Source organism: Hyperolius riggenbachi, chromosome 1 (genome assembly GCF_040937935.1).
Source record: "Hyperolius riggenbachi isolate aHypRig1 chromosome 1, aHypRig1.pri, whole genome shotgun sequence".
Lineage (NCBI taxonomy): Eukaryota > Metazoa > Chordata > Amphibia > Anura > Hyperoliidae > Hyperolius > Hyperolius riggenbachi.
Genome location: NC_090646.1, coordinates 291782490 through 291810273, shown reverse-complemented (window position 1 = coordinate 291810273; position 27784 = coordinate 291782490). Strand labels below are relative to the sequence as shown.

Below are 27784 nucleotides of genomic sequence, written 5' to 3'. Positions count from 1 at the left end.
TGGCCACGCTACTAGACCCTCGGTACAGGAACAAAGTGGCGGACCTGTTAACAACTCAACAGAAGGCGGAAAGGCTGCAGCACTTGTAGAACAAGCTGGCAATGATGCTTTACAATGAGATTTAGGGTGATGTGACAGCACAACGCAATCTAGGTACCACTGGCAGTAATCCTCCCCCTTCCAAATCCACGCAGGCAAGGACAGGACACTCCAGCGATCTCAGGGTGATGTCGGACATGCGGACATTCTTTAGTCCAACGCCTCGCCATAGTCCTTCCGGATCCACCCTCCACCAACGCCTGGACCGGCAAGTAGCAGACTACCTGGCCTTGAGTGTGGATGTAGACACTGCGAGCAGCGACGATGAACCCTTGGACTACTGGTTGCGCAGGCTTGATCTGTGGCCAGAGCTGTCCCAATTTGCCCTGCTGCAAGCATCCTGTCAGAAAGGACCTTCAGTGCAGCTGGAGGCATAGTCACTGAGAAGAAAAAAAGTCACCTAAGTCACGACAGTGTTCAGTACCTGACCTTTATCAAAATGAATAAGGCATGGATCCCGGAGGGCTACCGCACGACCGAAGACTAAGTCAGTCCCCACACACAGCATCTCTGCCTGCAGGCCGCTTGACTGCCTTCTCCGCCACCACCAACAGGGTCCAGGACTCTAGGCGGATTCCTGAATTTTTAAGAGCAGTGGCAGCTATACTAATTTTTCTGGTGCGTGTACATGCCTGCCTAATTTTTCTGGCTGCACTGCGGGCGGCTGCAACAAAAAAAAAAATAAAGGCATGTACATGTGCCCATCCCTCTTCGTGATCATTACCTTGTCGCGGTGAAGGGGCTTGCGTATCACAATGAAGCAATGACCGCCGGCTATTTGACTGTCTCGGGTGGGGGTGGCACACAAAAGATAAGGTCGTTGCTTCATCGTGGTCAGACCAAATTTGATCAGCTGGACAGTCACTGTTCTATCATTGAGCTACCACAGCCCGGCGACCATATGGGCTTGAAAACCGCCACGGCCTACACTCGCCATGGTGCGCACCAGTCCAGCACGGCCGTCACTACGCAAACAGCTGTTTGCGGTGCGTTACAGTGAGTTTGGTGTGTCAGTGTGAAGCAGTACTCTACACTCCCTGATTGATGTATACACATGCAAGATGTTTGAAAGCACTTTAGACCTGCAATTTAGCATTGAATGTGATTTCTGCCCTTAAAACGCTGCTTTGCATCAAATCCAGATTTTTCCCTGCAACTTTGGGCATGTATCCCACTCTGCCATGCCCCCCTCCAGGTGTTAGACCCCTTGAAACAGGTTTTCCATCACTTTTGTGGCCAGCGTAATTTGTTCTATTTTTCAAAGTTCACCTCCCCATTGAAGTCTATTGCGGTTTACGAACTTTTCTGCGAACCAAACCTTCCGCTGAACGTTCGCGAACCAAAAAAAAATCGGAGGTTTGCGACATCACTATTCAACATAAAGGGTTCCGATTATGGGAGACACTGGGTATTACTAGGTTGGGCCACGTGTGATTTGAGAGAAAAAAAAAATATTGCTCACTTTTAAAGAAATTAGGCAAAAATATGGTATCCCCTCTACTCATTTCTTGTACTATACACAGGTGGTGTCCTTTTGTCCATCAGTGCTAAAGGATATAACCCCAATATTAGGAGTGACCCCATTTGATAGACTTAAGCCAGGTATTAAAGAGGTTTCTTTGTCAATGCTCTGTGCCACTTTTTCCTGATTCCAGGAAAGCATATCCTTATACTTAAAGAAAACCTGAACTGAACATTAAAAGTCAAAATAAACATACACAAGTCATACATGCCTCCTGTATAGTGTACTCAATCTATTTTTCCTTTCCTGCATCCTGTTTGTCCTCTGTGATCAATGGAATTCTCCGTCCTCCATTTTGAAAATGGCCATTACACCATAACAGCTTTCTGGTCAGCACACAGTTAAACTGTAACATCACCTACTTGAGCCATAGGGAAACATGGACACATCAGTTCTCCTCTCAGCTGTAACTGACAGCAACTGATATATAACCGACAGCAACTGATATATTTCAGTTCTGACAAACTGTCAGAACTGGAAGGGATTATTGTCAGAAGAAAATGGTGAGCTTCTGAGAGGAACTGATGGCAAGGTAACTATGTAATGTTCATTTGAAGTTACCTCGTGTTTATTTTAAATAATTTTACTCAGTACAGGTTCTCTTTAAGTTTGAAAAGTTGGGACAGAACTCTAAGACCCCGATTCCCCCACAAAGTTACTCACAGGTAATGTACTCAGAAAATTCATTACATATGAGGTTTGGAGGGAATCGCATTTGCTCTTTTTGCATAAAGCCAAATATGCGTTTGACATCAGATCTAGAAATCCCTCCCTGACTCCATGTCCGTATTCCTGCTCTTACCATGTCAGGTTCTGCTGCCTCTGCTGGCAGCGCACCTGGGACTTCCGGTGCGGCTGGCCGCATTGACAGGGATGGTGTCAGCAGCCTTCATGCGGAGATTCGGCCGCATGATGCTCAGACTGTAAGTGAGGGTGGACGCACACGCTGTCAGCGTCGCTCCTCTTATGCTCTAAGGAAACGTGTCAGCTGATTTCCTGTCAGCTGACACACATGGCTCCACCTCCGGTTCCTGATTGGCCAAGCGGCTTGGGGGTGTGTTCTCCTGCTTACCCGGGCTATTTAAGCTCTGTTCTGACACTTGCTCACTGTCTGCTCTAGCTAACACTTCACAGTGAAGGCTTCAGACCCTAGTCAGTTCCATGTGTGGCTTGAACCGGCAGGACCCCGGGGATTCCATACTAGCTCAGCTATTTATATATTGATTATTGTGTTTGACTTCTGCCTTTTTCTCTGACTACTCTTTGCCTGCCGACTCTGTACCTTTGCCAATCTGACCTGTTGCCGACCTCTGCCTGATTAACCACACTGTATTTGCCTGACGATTTTGTACCTTCTCAATCTGATCTGTTGCCAACCTGATTTGTCTGACCATTTTCTATATCTGTACTCAGTGTTAGTACTGCCTTCTACTGACATTGTAATACATTTCCCTTTGTGGGAACGTCTGTTACTTGTCTGTCTGCTAGTACTCACACACTAGCAGATTACACTCCACTTATGTCCCCCAGTGCCCCAAGTGTAAACGCCAGAATGCCAATTTATTTAATTGTGTGGGAATGTCCAATGATCGTGAACTTTTGGAATAAATTATGCAGATTGATCAAAATAGTGTGCAGGAGAGATGCAAGGAGGGATCCATGGATGTTACTGTATTGGGACCCTAAATATGATAGTAACATGTCGTTTGTAGCGGGTCGTTTATAAGTCGGGCGTTCATAAGTCGGGTCTACCTGTACTTGTATAGCTGTGATAGCAATACAGCAAATTGTATTTGTGTTTTTTGGATGGTTGGCTCAAAATATCTGTATAATGTAAAATCGATCATTGCTCAAAAAAATAGTATTTCAAGAAAATGAATGTTTTTGTGTAAGAGATACCGTACCTAGAATAGTTATGGGCGTTATATCATTTGATTTGTGGCGTCTGAACATTGTTATACCAATATTAACCATTTCAGCCCTTTTGCAGGTTTTTCACCTTATGCATCCGAGCAATTTTCACCTCATTTATTCGCCAATAACCATCACCAATTATAACAATGAATTGATCTATATCTTGTTTTTTCCGTCACTAATTAGGCTTTCTTTGGGTGGTGCATTTAGAAAAAAATTCTTAGCAAAATGTATTTCAACAGTACTAAGAAAAAGGGAAAAAAAAAAAAAAAAGTCATTTCTCAGTTTTCGGCCATTATAACTTTAAAATACATGCTACCATAATTAAAACCTATGTATTTTATTTGACCATTTGTCCCGGTTATTGCACCATTTAAATTATGCCCCTATCACAATTTATGGCACAAATATTTTATTTGGAAATAAAGGTGCATTTTTCAGTTTTGCATATATCACTATCACCATCACTATTTACAAGCTTATAATTTAAAATATATTAGTAATAGACCTTCACATGCATATGAAACAAGTTCAGACCCTTAGGTAACTTAATGTTAATTTTTTTTCTCATTCAAAATTTTATTTAGGTAATTTTTAGTGTGGATGGTAAACAGTTAATGTGTTTTATTAAATACAAAAATGTATACAGATGTAGTTTTAACTACTTGGCCACAGCTTGTTTTTTTAGTCCTCGAAGCGAATGCTCTCACTTCCAGGAAGTATAGGGAGGACTGAAAACTCTCAGAAAGACTGCGGCTTTTGATAAGAAGCCATCTGTCTTTCTGCTGGGGACTTAGATCAATGAATGGTAATTATGTTCCCATTCATTGATCTTCTGGTCTTCTGGCTAACGGGGGGGGGGGGGCGCGTGGGAGCACGCAGCAGCCGAATGGACGTGACCGTAATGTCCATGTCCATTTGGCTAAAATGGTTAAGGAGTGGCAGTAAGCCACTGCCAAGTTATTAAACTTCAGTGGCAGAACATTGCAACATATGGTGTCATAAGAATTGTTGTATTCTGAAGATTATGAATTTGTGTTTGTGTGCGAGAAGCATGGGCTAAAATATGGAAAGGTCATTTTGTTGGGCTTAAGCTTCCCACCCAAAAAAGATAACACCCAGTCCAGCCCAGGGCTGACCCCGAGATCCCGCCCGAAAAGCTAGATCATTGAAAAGGACCAGGCTGGAACACCTCCCCAGTTCTATTTTCCATCTGAATGGAACCAGCTGGAGGACCTTGACCCTGGGTTCCCTGCTACCTTCAATCTGAAACAAAGGACTTTAACTTGCTTCCACAAACTGACATATTTCTTCTGAACTTAAAGCGGTATAAAATCCTGACACAATATTCAATAAAAACAGGTTTTCCTACTTTTTATATACCATACGGTTATCTTTGCATTTGTGCATAGGTAGTATAATTTAGAAATTATACATTCCCAAACATACAGTTTTTGCTTTGAGAGCAAACACTGCATTTTATTCATAACTGGTTTTATTCATTATATATTGAAGGCAGAAATGCTTGAGTTTCTGTCTGTGTCCAGGAGCTTCTCCAGTCAGAGAATGTCACATTCCTCACTTGATACAAGTAAACAAGATAACATTATCTACACTTCGGATGAGTCCACATTTCTCTGCACTGAACTATCCAGTCCTGTGTGTAACCCTTTAAATGCTGTTCTAGTAAAAAAAAAATGCTGGTTGTATACAATATGCTGTAAATTTTTTAGAGCAAAGAAATGCTGGGTTTTATTCTGCTTTACGTATCAGTTTTTTTTTTCTTTCCCATTTTACACTGGGTTATCGTCTAATTGTTCCTTTTAATGATTTTCTGTATTATGTATTATTGCATTTATAAATAAAAGACTGTCACTTATTTTCTCAGCTGCACTCCATTATTTAGCCAACCAGAACGAATCCTAGCTTTTCGAAGAGACGCTACCTGGAATTAACTGTATTGCTATAGCCAGATAGGGTGTTCTAACAGTTTTATTTGCAGGTCTTAGAATCAGGAAGATTAGGTCCTCTGTCCTCTACAGAGGTGGTGGCAACTTTCTACCCTGAAATAGCGTGTAGTTTGTATTCTTGTAGCTCGCAAGCTCCCTTCTAGCCCGTCTGCTGCCAAAATTCCAGCTGTTTCAGCTCATTGATCAAACCACCCGATTGGACAGGCTGTGGGTTTAAACACATTGAAGGCATTGAGCGGTCCCGGCCAGTAGGGGGCCTGTGATACTACTTCTAGATATAAAGTTTACATCTGATACATCATAGTGGACAGAACAGACTCAGATATATGTATTCTTTGCACTGTACAGTTAGATTAACATGTATTGCCATTCCTACCTTTTTTGTGGCTGGAGGTGGTCTTTAACCTCCCCCCTGCATCAAAGCCTGGATTAGCAGTAAGGATCAGCAATTGGAGTGCCCAGAGGCTCCCAATAAGATAGTGGGCACAAGGGTGATCCTCTATGCAAATAGCTATACATCACTTGCCCTACATCCACTATGTATAGCCACGATTTACATAGTGGACAGCCCAGACACCTGCTATTTTATAGGGAGCCTCCGTGCGCCCAAATTTCAGATCACTGTGGCCAATTGTGGCTATTCTTGCCATAGGGTTTTGTGTGGGCCTTTTTACCAGCTTCGGCCCAAACTTCCGCCACGCCCAATATTTTCGTTTACAGCTAAAAGTTTGCAGTGGGGGATATCGGGGCACTTACGATTATGCATCATTCGGGGTAGAGTTAGGTTTAAGCATCATTGTGGGTGTTAATTAGCATGAGGCATCATTTTAGGGGGAGAGGGGGCCAGTTAAGCTTAAGCATTGGTGGGGGATTGGTTATGTTTAGGCATCAGTGGGGAAGGGGGGGGATTGGTTAGGTTTCGGCATAATTTGGAGGGATCAGTTAGGGTTAGGCAGCATGAGGTGGGGGAGGGATCGATTAAATATCAGCAATAGGCAGATTTCTTAAGGATTGGTGGTAAGGGTGATCCGTTTGGGTTAAGCATCATAAGGAGAGGGAGGGGGGGGAATAGGTTAGGGTACAGTGGGGAGGTTGTTATTGGTCAGGCATCAGTAAAGGGAGGTCTCTGAATAGGGTTAGGTTTAGTGATAATATATTGGTAAATCTTACCAATATTTTGCAGTTGGAATTACCACTGTACAAGAGTGGAAGATTGGTAAATTTACCTTTATTGTACTAGCAGCCAATTCTGGCTGTTTTCCCAGTAACCTTTTGCACGTACGCCCTGCAGTAAGGCAAAAAAAAAAAATTCTAAACACAGCCTCCTATTAAACCAAAATACACAGCTGGAGAAGTGCCTTCTATCAATCATCCCTGCAATTCTTACTGGCATGGGATAAGGAGTAACCCTGTCCATCTGAGAGGCAGGCGCATCTGTGACCTACGTCTCTAGGAGGCCAGCCCATCTGTGATACAACCCTCACATGCAAATTAAATGCAAATTTTTTATCCCAAAGCCAAGTTTAAATTAAATGCATGCCTTGTCAATTCTGAGCGGCTCTATTTTGCATTGGATATTCATGCAAGTCAGATTTATGAGAATATCAACGACCATTTCTACTTGGGAAGAACTTTGAGTGATGGAACAGAGATTGAAAGGTCTCCATTTAGGACCTATAACCAAAAGTAGTCATAGGTCTGTGCGCCATTAACTATGTAGAGAATTTGTACTAAAAGGGACACTTAAGTCAGGAATATATTAAAAAAAAAAAACAGTTCCCAGTCCCTTGCAGCCAGCTAGCTTCATTTTCACTGACAGGGAGACTGTGGGCTTTCTGCACCTGCTCAGGCCTGGCCACGCGTATCCTTCATGTTCCTGTGCTCAATAGCATCCTGCACAGGTGCAGGATGCTATTACGGACAGGAGCGCAAGGAAAAATACGCGTTGCCAGGCCTGTCAGCGAAAACTAAACTTGCTGCCGCCGCGGGACCGGAGGCTCCGTGAGTGACTGCGAAGGCATGGGATGGCTGCAGGGGGCTGGCTGCAGGGGGCTGGCAGAAGCCCCAGGAAAGTAAAACTGATTTTTTATTCCTGGCTTAGGTGTCCCTTTAAACTGTACAAGCAAAGTTATGCATTACCTGTTCAGTATTGGTATTCCCTTCGGCATCAAAAGCCTCATTAAGGAAGGTTTCACTGGATTCTGTGTGCTTTGAGTCTAATGGAAATAAGTCTTTAGCAGACTGCCGAGTCAGAGTCCTTGAAGAAGCCGAACTAAGGGTTCTACAGATGGAGATAGAAAGCATGTATTTTAATCTATCTGTATATATATATATATATATATAAAAAAAAAAAAAAAAAAAAGCCTACTCTTACTGGGCAAGCAAAAAAAAAATGCTGGAGTTCCCAGAGGAGAAATGCAACATCTCAAATTAAAATCTTTATACATTTATCACCATATAGAGCGTCCACTTTCTTCTGGGCCACCCCAACACTTCAATTTAGCACAGGGGTATCAAACAAATTACATCAGGGGCAAAAATCTAAAATATAGTCTAAAGGGGCCATACACTGATAGAAATCTGATGGTCTATTCTGCTGCAAATCTGTCAGATGCCTGTCAGGTTGAAACTGACAGTAATCAATCTGATGCGTGCCACACTAGGAACAGATTTCCAATAGATTTCCTAATGAAATCTATTGGAAATTGAAAATCGATCTAAATACATTATTGCACCATTAGATCCAATGCAACTCTATGGGCCATCGATCTGCTGCCAGCCGCAGATCGACCTAGATTTTCCCTCCTGTCAGATCAAAATCGATCAAAATCTGCTGCAAATCAATTGGCGGATTTGTAAGAACCGATTTTTGATCGATCAACTCTTGAATTGCTGAAACCACTAGTGTATGGGTCCCTTAAGTCGCAGGCCAAATTTTTAGTTTGAGAGGATTCAATAAATTAACCTTAAGTGGCATAGCTATTGCGACCTTTTTCTTCTGCAGAGTAGCACAGTGGAGCAGTTTAATATTTACCTGCTCCAGTGCTGCTTCATCTCTCCTCTGATCTTCCTGACAGACACATGCTCTATGTTGCATACCTTTAGCTCTGAATACATCACGTGATTGGGAGGTGGTGGTAAGGAAGCACAGCACATTCGGCCACCAGGAAGAAGAGAAGAGAACTGGAGCAGGTAAATTACACGGCACCGCTGTGCTAGTCCACACGGTGGAGAGATTTGGTGGGGGACATGTGTGTGTTACCAGTAGGTGGGGGGGGGGGGTGGCCACGTGCGATATTGCTGCACTCTGGCTCAATCTGAGAGTTTCTAATTGAAACATTATCACTGGTGTGTTCTTCTGGATGGGAAGGCAGTGTGTGGCCATTCTTTTACTGCTTACAATGATGCACATTTGAAGCTCTGGAGGGCCACATAAAATGGCAAGGAGGGCTGCTGCATTTGGCCTGCAGGCCTTTAGTTTGAAACCAGTGTTAGTACTCCAGTAGCAGGTACATGTGACTCCAAGCACTGTACTAGATGATGCAGGCAGGGCCGGTTCTCTCATGAAGCAAAGTGAAATATTTGCATGAGGTGCAGAAATTACAGGGGCAGCATGTTTGTACTGTGTAAACACTTCCCAGGACAGGGTTTCCACTTTATTGCAAAAACATGGCAGTTGCAATTTGCAAAACACATCCTCAGCCTAGGGCTAGGCTGCACAACCATAAAAACAGGTAGCAATTTTCAAACTAACCTTTTTAAAGCATTTCTTCGAGAAATGTGCACAAAAACTCCCGCAGCTATGCCAAACACCAGAAGAACAGCAATAGTGCTCCCAGTTAAGGCAGGAGCAAGGGAAGATAATCCATCCTGACAATAATCTCCACTATATCCCTCATCACACTGACATTTCACAGCACCATTTTCAACCACGCATGTTCCTCTCATGTTGCAAGACTCTCTGGTACAGGGCTTAGACTCCAGGATTCTCCCAACTCCATCTACTGTCAACTCATCATCCATGTCCTCAAATTCAGTAGAGGGTGCGCTAGTTACAGGAGTTGTGGCTCTGTTTAGTGTGATTTTGCCTTTAGTAGAATAGCGAAATCTTGGATAGGTCATGTGTTTAACTGTTGTCCTTTTGGTAGTCAGTGGTGAAGTACTAGTATACTTAGTGTTTTCACTGACATGCACACCTGAAAAATAGAGATCATGTTAAGCTAACAAGCAAACTACTGGTGAATTCACTTATGGTGAAACAAACCATAATGTAGTAAATGTTAAGGGTCAGTATACTAATGTACTTTTGCACAACAATCAGGATTTGCTAGTATGACAAAGAATGGCTGAGCAAGTGGAAAGTCAGATTCTGAGAATGTTGAAGTACTTAAGTGAACCAGCGGTGAGAGTGATATGGAGGCTGCCCTGTAGTGGCTGGATCGTGTACTGGTTAAGGGCTCTGCCTTTGGCATGGAAGACCAGGGTTTGAATTCTGGCTATGGTCAGTACTTATTCAGTAAAGAGTTCAAGGCAAAACTCCCCAACACTGCAGGGTGGCCTGTTGAGAGGCTGCAGCTCTTGAACACATTGGGCCATATGCAATTCACTCTTTCACCTGAGTTTTTCTCCTAGGAGAAAATGTTTCATCTTTGAGTTAACAACTTTTTAGCACTTTGCAATTGTAAAAGTACCAAATGTAAGTGAAAAAGTACTATCAAAATTTAAAATTTTTGCTTGCTGGTTGTTTACAAGGCATTTTATTGACCAGTTTGAAAATTTCACCTAGGAGAAAACTCATGTGAAAAAATGAATTGTATATGGCCCATTGAGTCAGATAGGAGAAAAGTGCTATACAAATGTTTGGATCATCATCACCAGTTGCCTGGCAGTTCTGCTGGATGTATCTGGCTGCAGTAGTGACTGAATTACACCAGAAACAAGTATGCCGCTAATCTTGCCCGATCTGACTAGGTCAGGAACACCTGATCTACTGAATGCTTGTTCAGGGTCTATGGCTAAAAGTGTTAGAGGCAGAGGATCAGCAGGACAGCCAGACAACTGGTATTGCTTAAAAGGAAAGGAATATGGCAGCCTTCATATGACTCACCTCAGTTTCACTTTACAGAATATGAAAAAAATTGTGACGTCAATTGTGACGACAAGGTCTTTAAAGATTAATACAGGACAACGAAATGCACTTTCAAATTTCATGCAGCCACTCCAGAGAAATGCCCTCTATAAACAAAAGTCAGCCACATTAGCTATAAATCTGCCCACAAAGCATAGATGTGCCATGTACCAGCACAGAGGGTGTAACTTCCTCAGTACGGAGACACCTGAAATAACACCTCCTTACTATGGTGCATAGGTGGGAGGGTTCAGGTAGGGCCGGTTCTCTCAAGCAGCAAGGTGAAACATTTGCATCAGGCACAGATTACAAGGGCAGCATGTTTATATTGTGTTTACACTAACAGCATGCAGTCAGTAGGAGGAGAAGCGAGAGGACAGTGAGAGGTGAAGAGGCCATCATTGGGGAAAAGCAGCTTGTTATGCTGTGTGTGGAGTCTGACTGTGAGTGAGGAGGGAGGAGGCAGGAGAGCAGCAGTGTTTCACCTAGACTTGCACAGCACAAGGGAGGACTGGAGGAGGTGCTACTGCTGACCTGACAGAGGAGGAATGGAGTGGCTGAGGGCGAGCAGTATGTTTTACACAGACTCTCAGCCAGCCAGTGTGCTATTGTGTTGAGCTGCAGCATGTCATGTGAGAACTTGAAATGAAGCAGCCCAAATTGTCGGGGGCTGTACAATCATTCCAAATCAAGGAGGGGGTGCGCATCCTCACAAGTTTCAGGCAGCAAAGTGTCTAGAACCGGCCCTGGGTTCAGGAGTAAGAGTTTGTACTGAGCTGTCCAAACAGTATGGTTTTGCAATGGACTTCCTATGATGCCAGACAACCAAGTATTAGAATGCAATTCAAAAACTTTTTATGATAAATGCACACAACTGTATGGAAACGAACATGTGCAATTCACAAAAGAATATGTTTTTATACTTGTAGGCAAACTGGAATTGTGCCAATAAAATGCAGTAGGACGTACGCTTCATTGGCCCAAACTGCATAGAAATGCATTATATTTTATGCAAGTCGGAATGATTTGCATCTGATTGACCACCCTTAACCAAGTAAGTCACTGATGCATAATACACTGAAATTTGACAAACCTAAAAGGAGGTCTTTAGCATTATATAAAAGTGTAAAATACTGCTCAGAGCACACATCTGTGATTGGCCAGGTACTTACATGGTTACGTGAAGCAGCAATAAGGAAGACATTACACTTTGGGAACATTATGGTAACTGCTACTTCACAACCTTTAATTTATCAAAATAACCAATTCAAATATAGAGATACTTACAATTCTTTTCATCAGATGCATCTGAACAGTCTTGTTTGCCATCACATACATATGCTTGGTGGACACATTGTAATTGTAAACCATCTGCACAAAGGTGAAATCCTTTGGGGCATTTTAAGGCTTCAAGGCAATACGTATTATTTATGAGATAATGATGAGCTGAGCAACGACATTTGCGGCGGCCCTCAAAATTTGGCAAACAAATTTGGCTACAGTCACCATTCTTTTCAGAGCAAGCATTGCTTTCTGTAATACAGAATTAGGGTATTTATGGAAATCAAGCATAATCATCGATTCTAAAAACATTACATATACACTTTATAGAGACTATCCTTAAATTGTTTCAGCTGAGCAAACTACTACCATGTCTAACAGCATTTGCTGCAGTTTCAATGATCCTGCAGGTTGGGTAGCTCTTTCCCAAACAACTCTTGTTTGATTATATTCCCGCTGTAAGGCACCACTCAATTGTCCAACCCTCCATAAAACAGAGCACACCACACACTTGGAAGATATTGCTGCTAAACAGTCACCCAAAACAATAGTTTGGGTTGACCGTTAGCCAAACCTCTGGTCATACATACCACAAGGAATAGGGGTGCAGCAGGGGTGTGTCTTAAAGGTATCCCACCCATCTAAAATTTGGTAGTTATGCTTAAAATGACAGCAGTCCCACTCTTTCATGTGATTAAACAGGGGCATGTTTCAGGCTATATAAGCAGGCTGTAGTCTGAGGAAGATCTAGGATATGCTGCAGCAAGTTTCCAGTCACTGACCCCATCCTCTCACCCCTAAGGTGGCCACTAATGATCCAATCTTTTCCATACAATTTTACCAAATCTATGTAGTATAAGGGTAAACAGTGAATATAGTGAATGGATAATTTAGGCACACCCTTATATTACATAGAAATGGTAAAATTGGATGAAAAACATTGGATCCTTAGTGACCACTATTTGAACAAACAAGATACTGGCTGGAAGATGTGTATAGCACAGAGGTTCCCAACCGGTGTGCCGCGACACATTTATGTGTCGCGGCAGCACCAGCTATGTGTCGCCGCTCTCTGCTCCCCCTGCTCGTCTCCCCCGCAGATCGTCCTTCTCAGGGCTACAAGGAAATGGCCGCCGCCGTCCACATTTGCAGACATGCGGCGGCCATTTTCTTGTAGATGTGCACTATCTACAGGCAGAGGGCGGATGCAGCGCATAGAGGACGGAGCCACGGAGGAGAAGAAGGGGCGGAGTGGTGGCTATGGAGGGGTGAGTTAGGGCGGGGATCGCCATCCTGTGGTCCGTGGGACGCTCCCAGTTGGGCCGCAGGACTGTCCTCTTCCCTTTCTGGGGCACTATACTGGCTATACTGGGGCATTATATTGGGGCACTATACTGGGGCGCTATCCTGGGGCAATATACTGGCTATACTGGGGCACTATCCTGGGGCACTATCCTGGGGCACTATACTGGCTATCCTGGGGCACTATACTGGCTATCCTGGGGCACTATACTGGCTATCCTGGGGCACTATACTGGCTATCCTGGGGCACTATACTGGCTATCCTGGGGCACTATACTGGCTATCCTGGGGCACTATACTGGCTATCCTGGGGCACTATACTGGGGCACTATACTGGCTATACTGGGGCACTATACTGGCTATACTGGGGCACTATACTGGCTATACTGGGGCACTATACTGGCTATACTGGGGCACTATACTGGCTATACTGGGGCACTATGCTAGCTATACTGGGGCACTATACTGGCTATACTGGGGCACTATACTGGCTATACTGGGACACTATACTGGGGCGCTATCCTGGGGCAATATACTGGCTATACTGGGGCACTATACTAGCTATCCTGGGGCACTATACTAGCTATCCTGGGGCACTATCCTGGGGCACTATACTAGCTATCCTGGGGCACTATCCTGGGGCACTATACTGGCTATCCTGGGGCACTATACTGGCTATCCTGGGGCACTATACTGGCTATCCTGGGGCACTATACTGGCTATCCTGGGGCACTATACTGGCTATCCTGGGGCACTATACTGGCTATCCTGGGGCACTATACTGGCTATCCTGGGGCACTATACTGGCTATCCTGGGGCACTATACTGGCTATCCTGGGGCACTATACTGGCTATCCTGGGGCACTATACTGGCTATCCTGGGGCACTATACTGGCTATCCTGGGGCACTATACTGGCTATCCTGGGGCACTATACTGGCTATCCTGGGGCACTATACTGGCTATCCTGGGGCACTATACTGGCTATCCTGGGGCACTATACTGGCTATCCTGGGGCACTATACTGGCTATCCTGGGGCACTATACTGGCTATCCTGGGGCACTATACTGGCTATCCTGGGGCACTATACTGGCTATCCTGGGGCACTATACTAGCTATACTGGGGCACTGCAGCATCAGCAGATTGTTTCTGAGCCCCTCATTGTGCCTGCAGCATCAGCAGATTGTTACTGAGCCCCTCGTTGTACCTGCAGCACCATCAGATTGTCACTGAGCCCCTCGTTGTGCCTGCAGCACCAGCAGATTGTCACTGAGCCCCTCGTGCCTGCAGCACCAGCAGATTGTCACTGAGCCCCTCGTTGTGCCTGCAGCACCAGCAGATTGTCACTGAGCCCCTCGTTGTGCCTGCAGCACCAGCAGATTGTTTCTAAACCCCTCATTGTGCCTGCAGCATCAGCAGATTGTTGCTGAGCCCCTCATTGTGCCTGCAGCATCAGCAGATTGTTACTGAGCCCCTCATTGTGCCTGCAGCATCAGCAGATTGTCACTGAGCCCCTCATTGTGCCTGCAGCATCAGCAGATTGTTATTGAGCCCCTCATTGTGCCTGCAGCATCAGCAGATTGTTACTGAGCCCCTCTTTTCTATCATACGGGATGTGTCATGTATATCTGAATGTTTGGCATGATGTGACGTGTCACGGATATCTGAATGTTTGTCGTGATGTGTCACGACCTGGAAAAGGTTGGGAACCACTGGTATAGCAGAAAACTCATGATCAGATGATGCCCCTGGGCAAGGACATAAGGCTCCTTCCTTTCCATAGCAGATTTCTTAATTTCACCACAGTTCTACCTCTACAGCCTCACTTCAGGCAGCATGTATATTAATTTGACTATTTTAAACTCTGCTAAAACTTTTTTTTACAAAATGTTTTTGTGCAAATAAAAAAGGAAAATGTGGCAGTTCATAAGTCCTCAAAACCTTCCAACTCTTTGCTCCAAGCCGTGCCCACCCACCCGTCAGTCTGAGAGTCATGCCCCAAAATAGGCTGCATAACAGTAGGAAGGCATAGCTTTAGCTGACAGCATCACTGTCATTTACATGCCCGTGTCAGTAAAGGGATGATGAGCTTGAGGAAGCAGGAAGCATAGCACTTATTTCGCATGAGAAATGAAAATAAAATTATATAGCCTTAATTTTAAAGAGTGAATTGTAAACAAGTACATTAACCAGTTATGCGATGACCACAGGAACTGAAAACTTCAAACAGGTCATTATTGACCTACATACTGCTGCCTCCCATAGGCTTGCACAAATGCATAGCAAAGAATATGGCAGAATACAAGATCAAAGGCAGTACAAAGAAAACTACAATTGTCTAACATGTTCAATGAACATGTAAGATAAGACCGAAACGTAAGTACTGCAATACTGAGACAAAAGGCAAGAGTACCCTGCAATCTAATTGCCGGTACACACCAAATATAAGCAGTTTGAAAATGGACGTGCGATACAGTTCGTCCTTTTTCAGGCTGCATACATTTTCATAATCCTGTATCAATTTATTATTGCATCTCTATTTACATCTCACTTGACTCATCCTAAATGAAATTCATCAAAGCACAACCAATCGCCGACTTCTGTTCTCACGTTTCATGGTCTATAGGTCTCCGTTCCACGACCACTTTCGCCACTTATGAAAACAGAAGGCAGTGTAAGTGCATGTCAGTGAGGCAGAGTACTGACAAAAATCCTTTAGTCTTCACCAGATGTTGCATTTAAAGCAGACTAAAAATATTTTAGCGGTGGATAGTGTGGTAAGGGGTGAAAACCTAAGATTTTCACTGCTGTCCTCTGGAGAGGAAATTATACAAAGTCTCCCAGATGGAGACATATTGGAAGTGGAGAACAAGAGGGTGAGGCAGTTAAAAATTCTGTCCAGTGGGGAGAGTTCAAATCCTTGGCCTGTGCCTCAGACTTTACAATGGTACCAGTTCAGACAGTAAGTGGATTGATACCAGTACAAGATTTTTATTTTTGCACAGTGATGAACAGTTAGAATCCTCAACTAGTTTCTTGCTGTACTTAGTTTGAACTGGTAGACCTGGGAACAGGAGATTAAGACCACAAATCCTCCAGGAAAACGTAGCAGGGTAACCTGAAGGAGCTTTCAGAAATGGAAATCTGTCCAATGGGGATACACACATTACTATCATTTCTGACAGCAACGTATCTAGGCCTTTTCCTCATAAGTCAAACCAAAAATAAACCAACTCACGATTTTTCCAATGATTAACCAGACTGGCGATTTCCTTGAGCAACATGCATTTGTTTCTGCAATCTTGTGATGTGGGTACTAGCGTAATCACGCGAATGCGGTTTAGCATTGCGCAGCGATAACAAGCGTCATGGTGGATCCCATCTTTAAGATCCCCAATGACTCCCGCGCAAAGTACCTTGATCACTTGAAGTCTTGTTTGCACCCATCGTGTGCAGTTGCGCATACCAGCCAGCAGGAGTATGCATCCATGAGCACTCGTCGTGGGACATCGCAGTGACCCATCTTCCCTAGTCACAAGGTGAATATTCAGCTTCAATGATTGTGGTGAAGTCAAGGAGTACAGTATGCCATACTAGATTGGGCTTAAAAAAAAAACAAAAACCTATTCTGAATTTGTGTTATCCTGCTACATGCTGCTGAAAGATCTGTGCTTCTAGGACAATAACAGTATTCCTTAACAGCTGGCTGCATTGCCAACAGCAAGTAAACTACAATACCACATCCAGTATTACAGGCATTATCACACTTACCTTGCCTAGTTGGTTTTCCATAAACTTTTAGATCTACCACTTTCTGCTCCATTTCAAAATACTTAATGTCTTTCATGTCCAGGTCAGCAAAGAAAACGTGTGTTGTACCTAGGGAGAAAAGCAACACATTGGGCTTTCCTAGTATTCAACTTTAACTCTTGCACTTGCCATGTACTCTTAGCTTTCAAAAATAAAAATCATATGGCGCCAGATAAGGAAAGTAACAAAGTGTGATCAGCACAGGAATGGTTTTGTAGGTTGGAGAAACTGCCCTATCGCAGCATTCCATTCAACTACAAGCCAGGCTTCTTTCACCTCATTCTGGGCCATTTATAAATATATTTCTTGGTTAATAAAAGACCAGTTTGTCAGTCAACCATATTTACAATTTAAACTATTCTTACAGTCAATCATCTCTGCATGATTTTGTTGTTTGCTCCGATCATTTTATATGTAGAGACATCCCGGGCATGAGCTATTCTTGACCATAGTTGAAATGGTTATTACTTTCTGAAACAGCCTTGAACTTCTAGTTGTTACACTGTTCTATTTTGGGAGATGGGAGCAACAATATAAATAATATGTGGGAACAGAATATTCTGTTCAAAAAGAGGACCCAGAGTTTCTGAAACAATATATTCACAGCGCTTTTGTAACAAAGCTATCAGTCTTTATAGCCTTGTTAGTAGCAGCAGCCTACTGCTGATGCACTAGGAAGAAGTACAGCATAGTGGAAAAAGTATAGGTTTATTTACCTATAAAATTTACTCAGATTTCCATAAATTACTATATACAAAACATTTTCTACATACTATTCGCGTAAACCGTCCAGAACAAAACTCCATTTCCAGCAGCAAATTTGTCCAGTCCTTGTAATCCGCTTCGTAGCACTTTATAATTTGATCCATCCACATTTATTGACTCAATAGTGTGATGTACTGCAAAACATTGGAGGTATGCATGTCAAAATTCACCAATGTACAAACTAAAGGTCAGTAAAGGCAATTATACATTATGAATAAAAATTAAAATTGCATCAATTGTGTTATCCATATGCTACAGTAAGTGAGTGAATGGCAGGAAGCAAAAGAACGACAGGAGCGTGCACACAACATTGTTCATATTAAGGGATTTACTATGAAAGGGATAGTCCGTGAGATACAAAGGATTCTGCTTTGATGCAGAATTATGCAAATGTTTTATGAAACTTGAAATCTGACCTATGCAATCCACCTCAGCTTCCGTTAATTCTTGTATTACTGTGTAATGTGCAAAAATTCAATACAATTTGAAGTTTACCTTTTTAGTTTAGCATATTTGTAAACCAGTTCCAGATTTAATAAGATTATTGTGCATTTTGGCAGCAAGAGGATTAAAATGCCACAATGGTGATTACTCAAACTAAAAATACAAAGAATACTGATTTATGACAACTTTCATAACCAAGATATATAAAAAACCCAGTTACCTTCATCAGCCCAATACAATTTAGTTCCAGAGATGGCCAAGGTCAGTCCCACCACTGCTATGCTTTTCCTCCACAGGACTTTCCGATCTATTCCATCCATATTGGCAAATTCAATCTTTGCACTGTTCTCTTGTCCTAATCCAGCATCAAAATAGCACATGATACCCAGGGCTGGGCAGATAGTAAGGCAAATAGGCTTGTTCAGATCATCTTTTATCACCACTGCTCTGTACCTGCCATTTGATGTGGCAACCTGAATTAATGGTCTAGCCGTGCTTGTCCAGTAAATATTCCCAGATATCCAGTCCACAGCAACTGAAGTCACACTATTCTCTACATTTATTATGGTTTTCCAGTCCTTCAAACTGCCATCACTTAGTTTCAGAGAAGCTATGTAGCCACCATACTTTACAGCAAACACAAGTGTTTGATCTTTGAAAACGTAGTCAAAGCATGAGAATTGATTTGCATTGGTTAGAGCTGCAATCTTTGTCTTTGCTGCAGTCTGAGTCTTTGTTGCGGATTTTTGATAGCCTAACTCTGAAGTCTGCAAGATAACCTGAAATGAATGTGTCAGTTTTAAAGAATCTGGATGGAATGCATGGCGATTTATTCATTAGGTTAAGGACTACATTTTACAATTTCAAGCAGGAAACTGATTTCATTGTTAAAAAAAAAAAATGGGATGCCCACATGTTTAAGTATAAAGAGTAAATAAATAAATGATTCTGATTCTGATTCTGATTCTAATTACAAAAAAAAGTCTCAATGCAGGCTGCAGCAGTTCACCCACCTTCAACTCCCTCTTTTTCTAGTCCTCTTGCAATCATTAAGCTCACTCTGCTCAGGCAAATGCAGGAGGGGGGGGGGATTACAGCTGCCCAGAATCCCCCTCAGACCAGGGCCAGTGCAGTGTCTGGGGACAGGTTAAAGTTGAGACACCAGAATATCTGTAGGTATCCTGCAGCTTACAGCACTGCCCCCTTTCTTTCCCTGCTACTGTTGACTGGATGGAGCAGCAGCGTGTGTACGGAGCGTGGAGCAGCAGCGTGTGTACGGAGCGTGGAGCAGCAGCGTGTGTACGGAGCGTGGAGCAGCAGCGTGTGTACGGAGCGTGGAGCAGCAGCGTGTGTACGGAGCGTGGAGCAGCAGCGTGTGTACGGAGCGTGGAGCAGCAGCGTGTGTACGGAGCGTGGAGCAGCAGCGTGTGTACGGAGCGTGGAGCAGCAGCGTGTGTACGGAGCGTGGAGCAGCAGCGGGGAACTTAGAGTCAGGTATGAGCACAGCCCTGTGCCCTGCTGTGTGAATACTTCACTTTCCCCTTCATTACCAATGTCGGCTGTCATATATATCCAAACTGCTCCTGATCGATCCTGTTGTCAGTCGGGAGCAGATCAGACATGCCGGAAATAATGGTCAGATCCTGTCAGTCGGACGGGAAATTGCATTATGTGTACCCAGCATGATGTCCTACCATATTATTATACTGTACGTGGCTGAGGGAGACCTTTCAGGAACCCCCAACCCTCTGTAATATACAACAGTAACAGTTGGCTGTACTGCTGTAGGGTTGGAAAAGTAAAGGGGGGGGGGGGGGGTGCTCTGCTGCAGTCAATTTATCCAATATTTATGAGTCAGAGAGTTTAATTTTGTGCTGTTAACCACTTGCCGACAGCACGCTTATACCGTGCGTCGGCAAAGTGGCAGCTGCAGGACCAGCGACGCAGTACTGCGTCGCCAGCTGCAGGCTGATCAATCAGGAAGCTCGCGCGAGCGGCTGCTTCCTGTCAATTCACGGCGGGGGGCTCCGTGAATAGCCTGCGGGCCGCCGATTGCGGCTCGCAGGCTAGATGTAAACACAAGCGGAAATAATCCGCTTTGTTTACATTGTACGGCGCTGCTGCGCAGCAGCGCCGTAAGGCAGATCGGGGATCCCCGGCCAATCAGAGGCCGGGGATCGCCGCCATGTGACAGGGGACAGCCTGTCACTGGCTGCACAGGACGGATAACGTCCTGTGCAGCGCGGATCACCGGGGGTGGACAGGTAGGAGAGGGAGGGGAGGAATCTCGCTGCGGAGGGGGGCTTTGAGGTGCCCCCCCGCAACACCCAGCAGGCAGGAGCGATCAGACCCCCCCAGCACATCATCCCCCTAATGGGGAAAAAAGGGGGGCGATCTGGTCGCTCTGCCTGCACCCTGATCTGTGCCGGGGGGCTGCACAGCCCACCCAGCACAGATCAGCTAAAACAGCGCTGGTCCTTAAGGGGGGGGGGGGTAAAGGGTGGGTCCTCAAGTGGTTAATATAAAACAACCTTTATATAAGGTACATTTCAAAATTTAAATACGATATATATGCCAAAATGGCCATTTCGTATTTGGAACTTGTCTGCTGGTGGTCCCAACATCCTAAAACTTTTAAAGTAGAAAATAGTTTTACACAACTGTGCCATAAAGCTTCCTCAGTAGCTTAAACCAACTGAAGGGACCCTGTAGTGAATCTAAATGCAGGAATCCTATATCAAAAGATCAGGGTTTACTGAAAGTATGTTCAAATTTCTTACACTATAGTATTTTCTTCCAAAGGGCTCAAACCGACTAGCCTTTTCTAAGCACTAGTGATTTGAAAAAGCACTTGCTAATGCAATGGATTGTTATACAATCACATCGCTCTAGTGGGATTACGCCCATAATATATTAGCAAGAGCTTTTCAAATCACAAAGCTCAGAAAAGCGCTCCTAGTGGGTTTCAGGCCTAATCCAGCAATGTGAACCACAACAGCGCCACTACAACAGCATTCAGATTTACAGGTCTGTACATTCTCAACACCTCCCTTCAGATGAGTAGGAATGATCAAGGAGATGCCAAAAATTCCTAGTGGCAGGGGCCATTTCTTGGGAAGAAAACACCCAGGGGCGAGTGCACTGCAGTCTGTTGCATCTCAGTATCCATTTAAATTGAATTAGGCTAGGTTCATACTATTGGAAAAAAAAAAAAAAAAACTGAACATTTTCCACAACTGAGATTCACTGATAAATGAACACATTCAGGGATCCAATGTTATCTATAGAACTCATTCAAACTTTAATGACCATTTGTGGCACTGCAGAACTGGAATGCAAGCCAACTTCAGGTCAGTCCACACTAGGTGCGGTTGCAGAATGCAATCCACGGTCCGGGCTCCGGTTTTCACAAACTGGAACGCAAAACGGATCCGTACTGCCCTTTCATAGCATACATTTCCAGTCAGTTTACATTTTTTAAAACTAGTCCTCAGCCCTGGCCGTGGGGGGGGAATTTAACACTCCACATCACGAGGTCCCGCCGGCCAATCAGCAGCCGCCAGTGAAGTGCATATTAAGTAGCCATGTGCGCAGCTACTGTAGCGGCTTCTCCCCACCTCCTCTCGCCCCCCACTGAGCATGTGCAAACAGTCTAACGCGGCTTAAGCCGCTCAGAACGCACAGTATGCTGCACTTTGCCCGAACGTGCAGCGTTACTGTGTAACGCAACGTGGGCAGTGTGAACAGCCTCATTGACTTTGTAGTGCTGTGCGGTGGGCTGCATTACAGGCTGCACTAACGTGCGCCTGTAATGTCCTGGTGTGCAAGTAGCCTCAATGTTAGGCATGAATGCCCCTTCTGAAACACCACATCCCTGTGGCGGATATCAGTTAATCCCCTCAAAATCCCCTGGGGAAGATTTGGGCAGTGCTTCCACATAGAGGCAAAGCTTTGAGCAGTAGCTCTGCCTCTCCTGCGTCAATCTGCGCAGATCACCGCCTCTCCCCGCCCCTCTGTCTTCTTTTACTGAGAAGTGCAGGGAGAAGTAGCAATCAGCGCTGATTGACACGCATGGAGGCAGAGCTACAGCTCAAACTTCTGCCTCCCCGGGCAGCCAAATCCACGACCAGGAAAGTTGTGGATTTTTGCCTTGTGGTTTTGGGGGATTGAGATTTCAGACGCGGGGATGCGGCGTTTCAGAGGGGGCATTCATTTCATGCCTAACAACATTGTAAAATAAAAACTGAGTTTTCAAGAGGCTTCAGGGTCTCTTTAAGCACTTCATAAGTAAGATTATAGAATACATGGTTATCTGCAGGGAAAAAGTGGTTAAGCTTGTTAAATTCAGCCTGCAAACTAATTATACCTGGAAAATTGACTTTGGCAATGCCACCATCAAAAATGGCATATGCTTCAGGGGTACACAGTCTAACAGGTTGCTTGAAAGCACAAGTCCTGTAGGGCACCAGCAGCTCCCATTTAACGAAGGCCCAATAAGGCACACGTGTGAGCACTTGAGCGTTTTGCAGGGGTTGTCCATTCTTGGTTGTAGAACTTCATGTATAACCTGAAACCAGAGGCAGAAATACACTGTAAATTACTTTCGTATATGTGATGAGTGATCTTTTCTACAACAATTGTAATGGTATGTACAGACCATTTTTTAACCAGTTTGCTTTGAGTATTTGAATACTCTGTTTAATCTCCGTGGCATTCAATTCTGCTGGATTTCTGTCCAAAAAGTGGTTCCAATTAGTTTTCATGACATTTTTGCCTGTAACTTACCAAAATGTGTCAAGCAAGGGTCTAGTACACACTGATTATAATAACTTTCAACAGGGGCGTAGCAATAGGGGTTGCAGAGGTAGCGACCGCATCGGGGCCCTTGGGCCAGAGGGGCCCCGAAGGGCCCTTCCTCAACTACAGTATTAGCTCTCTATTGGTCTTGTGCTCATAATAATCACTTCTATAGATGCTTTGAATATTGGTAATCATTAACAAACTGCTCCCCATCCCCTTCTTGCACCTCTGACACTGTAGTTGCCATTGGCAGATTTTGTTGTGCCGTATCAATTGTTACGTATAGAGTGCTTGGGGGGGCCCCATTGTAAAACTTGCATCGGGGCCCACAGCTCCTTAGCTACGCCACTGTGTTTCAAACAAATGTAAAATTTAAATTTTTCCCTTCTGTCTTTCCACAATTTACACACTTCTGTTTTTGTCTACCCCCCCCCCCCCATCCAGAAAGTGGGCAGTTTTCTGTATGCATTTCTTGTATTAAAAATTCCTGTGTGAATTTCCACATGCAGGTTTCCAGAACATGCAATAATTTGCATATGAATGCAAATTTTAATGCAAAAGCTGCATGCGAAGAAATGGAACCCCGACTTATAACAGCTGGACGAGCCTGACTCATGCATACTGAGTTCAGCTATTTTTCCTGGATGAGTCCGGTTTGCCCATGCAGTCATGGTGGTTAAAATGGTTATAGAACAGTGGGGACTGATTTTCCTGTGCCCTTAACTCAAATGTGTACACACAGATGTGGCGCTGCACCTGCCAAATATTACATGGCATATCTTTTGCTCAAATAGTAGTAGATTTGTATAGGAGTGCTTACACAATGACATTCAGAAGCAACAGTCATGAAAAAGGGCTTGCAAATACACCAAATTTCCTTCATCAGGGTTATCAGATGGCCAGTGAGATACAGATATTGACCAGCATTCATGTAAATTGTATAAAGCCTGACAATTCCTGTCAACTGATTGATCCAGTTACAAACTCCATACAGATCATGTGAAAAACATACTGAACACGTGCATGTACGCACGTGCGTGCGATAGGCATAGCCCTTGCCTTTTGTTCCCCTCTGGTCACCACTGAACCATACCAATTCAAAAAAAATAACGCATCTGAAACCCAAAGCAGTATGACTGATGGGATCAGTACAGCTTATCAGTAGAGATGTCCCAAACGGTTCGCCGGCGAACTTTCCCAGAAGTTCGATTCGCCCCATAATGCTCTATTGAGCAGAACTTTGACCCCTCCTTATAAAAGGCAAGGTCCTTGTGCCATTTGACTCACTCATCTGCCTACACTAATTAGTTAAGGGACAGCTTCTACACACTGCTAGGGAGTTTTATTAGCCTCTTGTAGGCTTACCCCTCCTCCCCCTCCACCTTCCTACCGGAGGGAGGAGGGCCTCATCTGCCAGGGAATTACAGTATTTCAAAAGCCAGCTTACATACAGTGGCTGGGAATTGAACCCAGGTCTCAGTGTATGGTAGGTAACATCCACTATACCACCAACACTACTAGCTGAAGCTAGCCTAGCATGTACCATTTATGCTCAATCCAAGAGAAAAATTAGACAAGACAAATATTTATCTCACGCTTTACTCCTGGCGGACTCAAAGCGCCAGAGCTGCAGCCACTAGGGCACGCTCTATAGGCCGTAGCAGGAAGACTTGCCTAAGGTCTCCTACTGAATAGGTGCTGGCTTACTGAACAGGCAGAGCCGAGATTTGAACTCTGGTCACCTGTCCGAGGCAGAGCCCTTAACCATTACACCATCCAGCCACTGCTTAAGGATTTGTAGCCAGGTATGGCCTTGCCTTTTGTGTTCAACAGTTGTCCAAAGAGAACCCCGGATAGCCAGGTAGATTCATCTCTCTTAGTAGGGATGGCCACCGCTTTCCGCGGACTTGTATTTTTGAGCATAAAGGGATTGAGCATAAATGGTACATGCTAGGATGGCTTCAGCATGTAGTGTTGGTGGTACCAAATCCTTAAAGAGAACCTGTACTGAGTAAAATTAAAATAAACACATGAGATAAATTCAAATGAACATTGAATAGTTACCTTGCCATCAGTTCCTCTCAGAAGCTTACCATTTTCTTCTTACAGTGACCCCTTCCAGTTCTGACAACATTTTGTCAGAATTGAAATATATCAGTTGCTGTCAGTTATATATCAGTTGCTGTCAGTTACAGCTGAGAGGAGAACTGATGTGTCCATGTTTCCCTATGGCTCAAGTGGGCGATGTTACAGTTTAACAGTGTGCTGACCAGGAAGCTGTTATGGGGTAATAGCCATTTTCAAAATGGAGGATGGAGAATTCCATTGATCACAGTGGACAAACAGGATGCAGGAGAGGAAAAATAGATTGAGGAGTAGACTACACAGGAGGTAAGTATGACTTGTGTATGTTAATTTTGACTTTTAATGTTCAGTTCAGGTTTTCTTTAAACAGTGGCTGGATGGTGTAATGGTTAAGGGCTCTGCCTCTGACAGGTGACCAGAGTTCAAATCTCGGCTCTGTCTGTTGAGTAAGCAAGAACCTATTCAGTAGGAGACCTTAGGCAAGTCTTCCTGCTACTGCCTATAGAGCGTGCCCTAGTGGCTGCAGCTCTGGCGCTTTGAGTCCGCCAGGAGAAAAGCGTGATATAAATTTGTCTTGTCTAATTTTTCTCTTGGATTGAGCATAAATAGTACATGCTAGGCTAGCTTCAGCTTTTAGTGTTGGTGGTATAGTGGATATGTTACCTACCATACACTGAGACCTGGATTCAATTCCCAGCCACAGTATGTAAGCTGGCTTTTGAAATACTACAATTCCCTGGCAGAGGAGACCCTCCAGAGGGTAGAAGGGTAGGAGGGTGAAGGGTCTTTCTCCAGGTATTAGATCTCTTGAAATATGTTTTATATGTTTTATATAATTTTTCTAGCCAGTAGAAATTTTTCTAAATTTTTAAGTTCGCCTCCCCATTGAAGTCTATTGCGGTTCGCAAACTTTTTCGCGAATTGAACTTGTCACGGAGGTTCGCGACATCACTACTTATCAGCTTATGCACCACAACTTAGAAGCCACTCACCCAATAGATAGGCAGTGAAAGTATCAAGTGTGTGAAGGCTACAGGGTGTGGTAGCTAGAATGATTAAACTCCAACACGGGAAAGGTCTTCACATGATTCTCTTCCTGCAGTATCGATGACTGGGACACAGACAGTACCACAATCACTTTCAATGCAGGGCTACATGATTTTTGAAAGGTCATTTGCCGGTTACGGCAATGGCAAATCATGTAGCATAGGTTTACAGTGAACCTGTAACCAAGGATTGCACTTCATCCCAATCAGTAGCAGATACCCTTTTTCTAACGAAAAATCTTAACCTTTTCTCAAATATATCATTGGGGAGGGGTGGTCTGTATAGCTGATACTGTGGTAAAACCCCTCCCACAGTGTGATATGTCACCTAGGTCCTGACAGTTGTCTAGGAACCTTGTTGCATTATGGGAAATAACAGCCATTTCCAACTGCCAAGCAACCAATATCTCCCTCTTTAATAGATACATACACACAAAAAACAAACAAACCCAACACCTTTTAGCCTATCGTATTATAAGTGGGTGTGGTTCTAGATAGTGGCAGTTGGTTGAGTTCCTGCAAGTAGTAAACATGATTATGTGCATGATGATTGTGGATTAAACAATATGAACAAATTACATGGAGGATATCATTTCTTGATCTCTATTTAACTTTTCACTTTGTAATGGATTTGTTTTCCCCCCTTTTCACTACAGTTCCTCTTTAAGGCAACTTTTCTGAAAGGAGGAGAACCCTAGGTTGTGAAAAGCATCTCCCTAATTACATCTGCTAATGTAATTAATCTTCACATACTACTTACCCTTGCATAACATGCTGTGAGCCATTGTTGAAACCGTACGCATTTTTGCTATTAAAAATACCATCATGAAGGGGGTTTACGTTCACTGCCAGAAGCACATTCCATACCACTTGTTAGGTTAATAACCAGCCAGACACTATTGTACGAGGATATTGTGCTTGAAACTGATGCAAGTTCTGCTTATCTTCCAACTCATTTAAATAGAGTTTGCCGTTTGCTAGCCCAGCTACATAGTATTTAAAACTTGTTCACTTTGTAACCAAGGCCTCTTTCACATTGGGACGTTGCGTTTGATGCGACATTAAAGTCGCACAACGTGCCCAACACAGCGCATGTAGATTATGAAATTAGATGTTATTTTGCACTGTGTTGTGTCTGTGCGCCGTTTACGTTGCATACTGATGGAACGAAAACTGCGCATGAGTCTAACAAAAAACCTTACTAAGCATGTGCAACACAACAATGTATTGTTAAACGCACAGCTTGCAGCACTTTCTAAATATTGCTACACGTTACACACAGCGCAACGTGTGCACTGTGAAGGTCGCACAGACTGTATTGCTGTGCATTAGTCTGCGTTTAGACTTATGTCGCACTGTGAAAGAGACCTTAAAGCAGATCCGAGATGAAAACCGAACACACCACACACACCACACACACACACACACACACACACACACACACACACACACACACACACACACACACACACACACCTGATCTAAAGTTTAGATAGTTTACACAGTATCTAGCTGCAAACCGCTTCAAATGTTTAGGATTTATTCATTCCTGTGATACAATGAGGGCAGCCATGTTCTGTTTGTCACAGGCTAAGGGCTGGAGATGCCATCAGCTTG

At 43.9% G+C, this 27784-nt stretch overlaps 1 protein-coding gene and 1 non-coding gene across 2 annotated transcripts in view; both read right to left on the bottom strand.

Moving 5' to 3' along the window:
* Positions 1 to 27784, bottom strand: part of LOC137548607 (very low-density lipoprotein receptor-like) — a 110506-nt gene that overhangs the window by 13934 nt on the left and 68788 nt on the right. Inside the window, exons 12-18 of the mRNA XM_068271159.1 lie at positions 22603 to 22803; positions 18457 to 19015; positions 17801 to 17926; positions 16989 to 17096; positions 11921 to 12166; positions 9260 to 9701; positions 7645 to 7786 (exon numbers count right to left, since the gene is read on the bottom strand). Coding sequence (XP_068127260.1) covers positions 7645 to 7786; positions 9260 to 9701; positions 11921 to 12166; positions 16989 to 17096; positions 17801 to 17926; positions 18457 to 19015; positions 22603 to 22803 — 1824 coding nt within the window. The remainder of the gene's footprint in view (positions 1 to 7644; positions 7787 to 9259; positions 9702 to 11920; positions 12167 to 16988; positions 17097 to 17800; positions 17927 to 18456; positions 19016 to 22602; positions 22804 to 27784) is intronic.
* On the bottom strand, positions 26142 to 26272 carry LOC137532811 (small nucleolar RNA SNORA71). Its single transcript, XR_011024008.1, has one exon. It is a non-coding gene; the product is annotated as a small nucleolar RNA SNORA71 (small nucleolar RNA).